Raw genomic sequence first — 8732 nt, forward strand, 5'->3', positions numbered from 1 at the left:
TGTAGCAGTGTGCCTGACACAGATGACCACATAAAATAATCTGTCATGAGCTGACGTCAGCTTGACTCAGAAGCAAAAAAATCAGCAATCAAAGAGTCTGACGTCTGACTGTTTTGCTCACAGTGTTTACCTTCACATACATTTACCTTATTATTGAAACTTTGGCCATTACAAAAAAAAAGTGACATTATATGTATATCAGAACACAGTGCAATAACCCTGAATGTGCCTTTCTACTGTATGTCAGTTACAGCAGACTCACAGGTAGCAGCTCTAATGAGAGCTTGTTTCTATCAACACACACGAATCACAGAGACGAGGAGTTTGCCAAACTTAAACACATGGCCCATCTTCTCCTTCTGTTTACTGAAGGGATAATTACAACATGGGTGATGGGAGTGAGGGATTAGTAAGGGTGAGTTCGTGCTCACAGTGGCACCCTGGACTATCAGTGAGGACCAGCAAAAAGAAAATCCTCAGCTCTGCTTTTACAGTAATTAACAGGAGATTTGTTGTGTGTCCGCTGCGTTAGACTGGGCCACCCTGTAAGTGTGTGACGCCTCAGCAGATCTGCTTTAGATCATCTTGTGTTTATGGCAACTGGTGCTAATATCCAGCCAGAGAGTCTCACTTGCTATAATCAAACTGTGGGTGGCAGCCATCGTTCATGCTTTATAGTTTGAAAGGTAAGTTATTTTATTAGCCTGTGCTGGTGGGCACACTGTCGAGAAATTCTGGAGTTGTCTTACCTCTGTACCTACTAAAGAGTGTCCCTGTTAAGGTTGTTTGGGGTCCATTATCAACGAAATGGTTGCAGGCTCAAAGGATAACACAGTCGTCAGCGCTGACTAATTGCCAGTATTTACACAATAATGCCTTGGTTTAAACAGGTACATTTGCATTTTAGGGATTAGGTATTCAGGTGGGCAACAGCTATGTCATTAAACCCAGTTCCCATCCACATACCTGGTAAATCAGGTTAAAACGGTGGTCAGAGAAATGAGGACAAGTAGCAGAGGTCAGCACTGAAGCAGGCTCCAGACCACGATAAGAGTGAGATCAAAGGTGCAAAAGAAAGAAGAAATCCAGCTGCAATTATCTGTGGGTAGGATGAAGTCACCGGAAAGTTTCCAGAAAGTTTCATCTTCAAGAAAGTGTAGAGATAGGCCTGTACAATCTGCAAGTACAAAACTATGGAAGCTGAGAAAGACTGTGCTTGCAATTTTTATTTTAATGCTTTTATATTGCGATAATAAAGCTCATTTTCTCATGATATCGGACGATTTTATGTTGATTCTTGAGAAAACAAGAGGCTGATTTGCAAATATAAATTTTACAAAAGCATTCATAACTTTTGTAAATTTGATATTCTGTTGTTGAAACAGCATTACATTCAACAAAAAGTGCCTTATCACTTCTTTAGGACTCAAAAGTTTTTTATACTTCTGCATCGAATCGACACCTTACCTATGGCGTAGGTTCAGCGTCAATATAGAGCTCATACCTTGCGCCATAGCCTGACGTGCACTTTCCCAGAAATGTAAATAGACGTCACGGTGATGCAGACCTCCTGTCTATTTTTGTAAGCTGAAATCATTTCCCTCAGTGGAAACAACGCTCTAATTTAATTTCACAGAAAGAAACAATTGTGAAGACAATAAAGCCTCCACAAAATAGCATTTTAAGTCTTGTGTGTGATTTATCTTGGCTTCATACAGGTAGAGGAAATCTCTGCTCGTCGCTAGGCTAACTTTTACAATATAAAATGCCATAGGTTTGTGCTAATGACGTTAGTATGTTATGTTTGTTTGGAAAATGTGTTGTTTTGTCAGTGAACCTTGTGAGCTGTAATGGAGCCGAATTTTGTAACGTTACCTTTGTTAAATGTTGCTGTTGTCCCTGGCTTCATATGAGTAGAGGAAAAGTCCACTAGCCACTATGTTAATTTATACAATGGAAAATGCCATAGGCTTGTGCTAAAAATATTAGCATGTTGTATTTGTGGGGAAAATGTGTCCAGCAAAAGACAAGTGCTTTGTCTGTGAATGCTGTGAGTTATAGTGAAGCCAATTTGTGTACTTGTGTTTGAAATTGTTGCTATGAAGCCATGTTTAATGTGTGTTTTGGGTGTGTTTAGAATCAACTAAACTTTACAGCACTTCACAGAAACCCTACGGCTGACTAGAGTGACACAGACACACCACCGCACAAGTATAAATGCTCACAACGGTGTAGGCCACGTGTGTAGGCTCTGCATAGAGCTGATGTACAAGTATAAATCACACTGTACGTGTGACTTGCTAGACAATGACTTGATCCCACCTCTGATGCATTAGTGGAGCTCAGTTAACAGTAGCGAGGGATCGATTTCCAACCGTTAATAATGCTTTACATCTACTACTCTCCATACTTCACATACATGACAGACGCTCCTGCACACAGACAAACACAGTGGACTACACTCTGGAGACCATGTGCTGGAGAGATGAGTAATGGCTTGGATCCATTGCTTCTCCTCTCATCTCCTTTCCCTGAATGATTCTCATGCAGCAAGGGGAAAGTGATGTATTGATGCACTTACACAGCTGCAGACCACTGGGAACCAACGTGTGCTAAAAAGGAAAAAAATAAGCAGTCGAGCCAGAAACATCTCAGAAAAAGATGAATATTCACATTATTTGTTCCAACTTCTCTTTGCAAAGATTTCCAATGTTTCCATCCCAGATTGTCACGCACTTTTACAAACTTTCACTGCAGTGTGAATGTTAAAGCCGTGTCCTCATTACATCCCCGCTGAGCACTCAACACTGTGCCGCAGTGACACACCACCAGGAGACCTAGATAAACAGGCTAAGACAAACGGCACCATGTAAGAATCATCTCTCTTCTGTAACCTCCCGTGCCCTCGGTATCAGACATGATTGGTGGAGCTGGCTGCAGCAGGGAGCATGGGAAATCCCTTTTTTGGGAAAATTCTTTATCTTTATAACGTCTGGTGCAATTCCTCCTCTGAATTGATGGACAAAGTGAATATGTGCAGACAAAGGCGAAGTGATCATTAGCTTATCTTGGCGCATATGTCACTCTTTGCATGGCTGTTTTTTCACTCTCCTCAGTGGCCTCACAACTAATAGTAGCATTAACCAATGTGTGTGGATGAGTTGGTACCACCTGTGAGGCTTGAACCACAATAAGAGCAGAGACCAAGTTAAATGAAGCACGGGGCTGTTAGTGAGGCGTTATGCTTCATGAAGCAAAGGGGAGAGCAAACTTCTGCTCCATCTGCAGCCAGCTGCTTCGCCTCTCCTCACCTCTTCCTGCACGGACACATGGGGAATTACCTCATCAGGCACACAGCGCTGTGTTGATACAGCCTCTGTTTCTGGCCTGTAAATAGCTCCGTCACCCTGTTTAAAGCCTCTCAAAAGAAGTTTTTTGTTGAGTAAGAAGAGAACTTTTTTTTTTTTTTTTGAGATCACTGGGTCCCTCGGTAATGAGTGTGCTCCAAAATGTGCTCTAAAATGGTTCTTTAGAAACTCAAATGCCCTTATACGTCCTGGAATGACTGCACGTCTGCACATCTGAGATATGATCATGCTTTCAATTTATCTTTTTTATTATACACCAATTACACTTAACATCTACAGACTCCATCATGCATGCCCAGAGTATTACATTTCTAATGAAAACAAATGAACCGACATCCATTCGCTTCACTGCAGAGACGGTTAATCTAGCAGCACTGTCTAACTGTAATGAGCTGTAATGAAACTCAGATGGTTATGCCAGAAGCTTCACTTGAGGCGAGATACCCCAGGTGAAAATATAGTTTGTCATGCACTGGTGAATGTTGAGATGCTGTTTTGCTTTCATAGCATGTCACCTTACAGACTGGTGGAGGGAAAACATCCCAAATGATATTTCAGTTCAGAGTTTGGTTCAGAAGATGTATGCAAATGGCCATATTTAATTAGATAATGCCCCATTTGCATATTTAAACTTAATATTTGAAGCTTTTCACATGAGGGAGTTATTCCTACATCATTATACCTGACTTACATAATATTTTATTCATAATTACTTGGCGAAAATTGATTTTTCTTCATGGCTGTTGACAGTATTTTCTGATTTATGAAATAATACAGAGAGATAAACTTATCATCTGAATGTAGGTAATCAGCTGGGAAAGTTTTATGGTGATATCTATGTTGAAAATGGTACCCTATTAGCCTGGGGTGACTCCCCTACAAATAAAAAATGTGTTCAAATGCCTTCTGGGAACTTGTGTCACATGTAAGACATCATTTAAATAAGAGCATGTCAAGTTTAAATTATAAAAACATCTTTATTTGCATTAGCTTAGTCACAGCGTATAAAAAGTGAAAAAACAGTCATATAAAAATAAAGTGACTCTGGGGGATTGTCCGGTCTGTACGTGTCTTTGTGTCAGACGTAGCCAATGATATCTTTGCAGATTATTGGCTGTCGGCTGCGTGACTTCATGAGGGCTGCAAAGTTGTAAAAGTCTGTGTCCATCTCATTAATGCCCATGTGAGACTGGTGGAAAAAGGGGACTTTGGGCTGCGCTGCCACGACTGGACAGGACAGGCGCTTTGGGGCGTTTGCAGTTCTGTTAACGTGAGCAGAGTCCGTGGATCTCATCCTCACTCTGTCCTCTACGCTTTTAGAAAAGCCCACCAGTTTTCTCCTCATGTTGACAAAAAAACCTCTTCCAAGTCTACTTCTTGAGGTTGGCTTCAGCTCCGTGGGCTCGGGACAATCTGGCAAGTCCATCCAGTTCTGTATGAGGTCTGCAAAGCTGTTGTCGCCCAGGACCAGAGGCTGGCGGTTGCGTCCTCTGGTCAGCAAAGAGTTCGTCCAGTCCTCTGGGTCGCTGAGCTCAAACGACGTCCACGTCTCCAAACAGGCGTCGGATGTGGATTTGGGTCGAATGCGTCCACTTGGGGCTCTGTTTGTGCGGAGACAAGCTGAAGATGACACCCGCACATTCCTGGTCCTCCTGAGTACCACCCTTTCATCCTGCCATGACGCCTCAGAGTAGCCTGAATCAAACTCCAAACTCTTCTGACTGCTGGGTGAGGCCAGGCCCAGTCTGAGGCTCAAGTCCAGCCGGCTGCTCGAGTCTTCCTCATCCTCCTCCTCCAGAGGACTCGCCAGGCAGCAGGCAGAGTCGTACGTACTGGCTGTGCTGGCATCAGACATCCGCAGGCGTGTGCGCTGTTCTCGCTGCAGTGCTCGCTGCTGACAGGCACGTGCCACTGCAGAGTGGCGCACCAAAGCTGGGAGCTGGGTGCTGAGGGGGCGTCTGGCTGCAGGGCAGGTTCTCCGTAGTTGTTTCAGGTCTTGCAGTGACCTCATCATGTACTGCATCTGCTCCCGTAAGCAGTCGCCTGAGTCACGCAGGCAGAGCTGAGGAGACAAAAGGGAAAAGCAAGAGTCAGACAGCTGTCAGTAAATCACACACTGTGATACGTCAGTAGCAGGAAACTAAACATTTGAAAGTCTTTTTGATGACCTGCTGCAGAATGCCTCTAATAATGACAACACTTGAGTAAATGCAGAGTTCGTAGGCATGCTGAGACTTGCTCACACTAACTTTCATCTATGAAAGTGCACCTTTTCTCTTACTGTAATCTTTCAGGCCAGCCGACATGCTGTTCAAAGAACACGGCTCAACAATAGGCAGATCTCAACACAAAGCAAAATCATCTGTCCGTTGATTTACTCGACCACACCAACAACACAAGTCAACGCCCTAATTTCACTGACTCAGGCGTGATTCAACTGAAAACCCAGACAGATGTTATTACATGGACGGCCATACTAATGTCTAACCTCAACTATGTATCCACACACTGACTCCAGGAGCAAGGTAGAAACATTTGCAGCATATTAAGCAGAGACTGGGGTCTTGTGGCTTTAGATTTAGCTGCGAGGGTCCTGCCTCTTTAAGGGTGCAGCGTGCCTGCCTATGAAATTCACCAGTGACACACTGAAGCATATAATACTCATGTTTCCTCTCTGACTCACTGTGCTGATTGGTCAAAATCAGCCAGTGAGCAGCGGTGGCTCACTCTCAAACTCAAACAGGGCATATGGGATCATGTGACAGTGAGAGTTTAAGAGTAGACGAGACGCAAAGAAAGAAAGATGGGGTCCCGTATTCTTGTAAAAACATCTAATCTCTTAACATTTAACACAAGATGGTATATATATAAGCAAGTACAGTTCAGACGTGAGAACACTGCTGTACCTTAGTGTGACCCTGCCGTTAAAAATAAGACACTGAGCTGACAGGGAGGTGAGATATGTTGGAGGAGAACCACAGGATGCAGGTTCATATGTGGCCGTAGAGGTCACATCCAACCCAAGCCAACATAACCACTAACACTACACTAACCTTTGAACCTGTAATGACCTTCCTGCTCCGAGTCTATGCAATCCATTTAAGTATTTGACCCTGCTGCAAGACCCTCTGCCCCCATTTTGTTTTCATCATAACTCTGTGAGATGTTGCAAGAGCTTGAGAAAGTCCCCAACACTTGGATAGAGTCATGGGACAAACAAAGCATGCAACACATAAGAATAAACAGATATAAAAAAACTACTCAGCATGAGCATCTCCATATGCTGAAGAGTCAGCTGTTGTGATTTAATCCAACAATGCTGCTGTGTAGAAAATCATCATATAAAGAGGCATCTGGGCATCACTAAAACCCAAAGAACAAAGTATATAAATAGATAAAGAGAGAACAAACTCACCATCTTTTCTCCTCTCATCTGTAAAACTCAAATCCTGCAAGAAAAATATGAACCAGATTTAAAACAATACCACACAGACATCACACACACATAATCACTCTATCAGAAATCATAAAAAATAGACATCACACACTCACTTTAATGTATCAGCCTCCGTCCAAAAATATCATATGTCCCTTTAAAAGAATAAATAAAAAGTCCCGGTGTGATGAGTGTGTGTCGCGGATTTCAGTGTCACCAGTGGGGATCCCGTCCTGACTCCCTTCCACAGAGGCAGATGTGCTGCTGAGTGAATGTTGCGCCCTGCTCGCCTCCTTTTTACAGCTCCGCGCTCTGCAGCCAGTCACAGCTCCTCGTGTCTGAATGAGCCAATCAGAGCGCAGGAAGCTCACACAGCTCATTTGCAAACCGACTTGTGTGTGTGTGTGTGTGTGCAGCCAAAGCACTGCTGCAAGAGATGCATAGAAAAAGCCCAAATATATTGGATATTAAACCACCAGAGGAGACACTCTGAGCTTGATGTTGGAGATTAGATCAGTGTAACTGCAGGAGAGCATCAGGAACAGTTTTGTAGTCATACTTTTTTGTTATGATTTAAAGTTTATTCCCATTTTTAGATTTTAATATAGCCTACATAACACTCAGCACTGTACAGGTCTGAAAAACAATGATATAAGACAAATAAAAAAAATGCTAGAAATAGTCGCCTAGATATAAGAAAAATAAAGAAATAGTGAAACAAACATAATATATTAAAATACACACCAGGCATGTACATTTTTTTTTATTTTTTTTGGCCCTACGAAAATCTTTGTCCATTAGAAAATGTTTGACTTTAACTTCTTTTTACTTAATATGTGTTTTTTTCCTTTTTTTTAAATTTGAATTTGGTGAAAGATCCCAATTAAAGATCATTAAAGGGTCAAGATATAAATGTCTGACATTTCTTTCAGTTGGTTTTGTGCCTTAAAGTTTAAATAATTGTAACTGTGTGTCTCTGTCCATGATTTAATTATGATCTATCTCCATGGTAACATATCCCGATTACTTCTTCAAACAAGGATTTTGTGGTGAAAGAAGAAAGACAGTAAATTTTGTAGACAATTTGCAAAGGTACAATTTCTCAACCATCAATTTTCCATCATAAAATACTTAGAAAACCACCAAATATCCACATTTAAAAAGTCAAAATAAAGACAATATATGTTTTTAATCCCCTAGCGCTTCTTTTTCTTTCACACAGCTGTTTTAAAGTCACAAATTCTGTCTGTCTGCTTGTCATTTTAGCAGCTTTGCCTTATTGTAAAGCACTGAATCAAAGCGTAAACAAGCTACCTAAATGTAAATGTGATCATCTGCCCCCTAATTGAGCCTGCAGCCTGACAGTCGTTTGGCACTCGATCCTCCATTCACACTATTCAGTTAGTGGATGTTTATGCAAATCTGATGGGCTTAGAGGAATGCATCTGTTTGTTACTGTTGGTGGTGAATCCAGGTCTGATGACCTGTTGTTCAAGTGTAGATTTGTCTCCACAGCATGTCTCACATTTGCATACAGGTACCCGTGGCATGTCCCAACCTGCTTCACAACCCTGACCTTAACACATATAGGCTATATCACATGGATATTTAACACTTTAGTATAGAAAAACTCTCATTTGACTTTTCAATATTGAGTTCTCTGTCTATTCTTGACACGTATATTCACACACAGCTTCAATATGCAGTGTGAGCTACAGCACAGACCAACACTGATATGCAGGCTACAGGCTTTCACTTATACCAACATTATGCTTCCAAAAAAAACCCCTCACACACACCATTATGGATGGAGCCTTCAAAAGCCCTCCACTCTAAGCCAGCAGCCTGTATACGCTCTCCACTATGCATTAAGTAATTACACTGGGCTGCTAATGGAATTGTGATTATTTCAATTTTCTGCGCAGGCC

The 8732-nt window shown here is 42.0% G+C and overlaps 1 protein-coding gene across 2 annotated transcripts; it reads right to left on the minus strand.

Moving 5' to 3' along the window:
* Nucleotides 1–4320: 4320 nt before the first annotated feature.
* LOC117256513 (PAK4-inhibitor inka2-like) lies at nt 4321–7082 on the minus strand. Of its 2 annotated transcripts, XM_033625963.2 has the most exons (3): nt 6921–7082; nt 6784–6817; nt 4321–5430 (listed from the first exon to the last, which is right to left on the minus strand). In XM_033625963.2, exons 2-3 carry the CDS (start codon nt 6799–6801, stop codon nt 4447–4449), a joined length of 1002 nt encoding a protein of 333 aa, XP_033481854.1. In that variant the 5' UTR covers nt 6802–6817; nt 6921–7082; the 3' UTR covers nt 4321–4446. The 2 variants fall into 2 exon arrangements, with proteins under 2 accessions (XP_033481854.1, XP_078024121.1); XM_078167995.1 differs by lacking the exons at nt 6784–6817; nt 6921–7082 and adding an exon at nt 5857–6729.
* Between the last annotated feature and the right edge of the window lie 1650 nt (nt 7083–8732).

This window comes from Epinephelus lanceolatus, chromosome 1 (genome assembly GCF_041903045.1).
Source record: "Epinephelus lanceolatus isolate andai-2023 chromosome 1, ASM4190304v1, whole genome shotgun sequence".
Taxonomy (NCBI): domain Eukaryota; kingdom Metazoa; phylum Chordata; class Actinopteri; order Perciformes; family Serranidae; genus Epinephelus; species Epinephelus lanceolatus.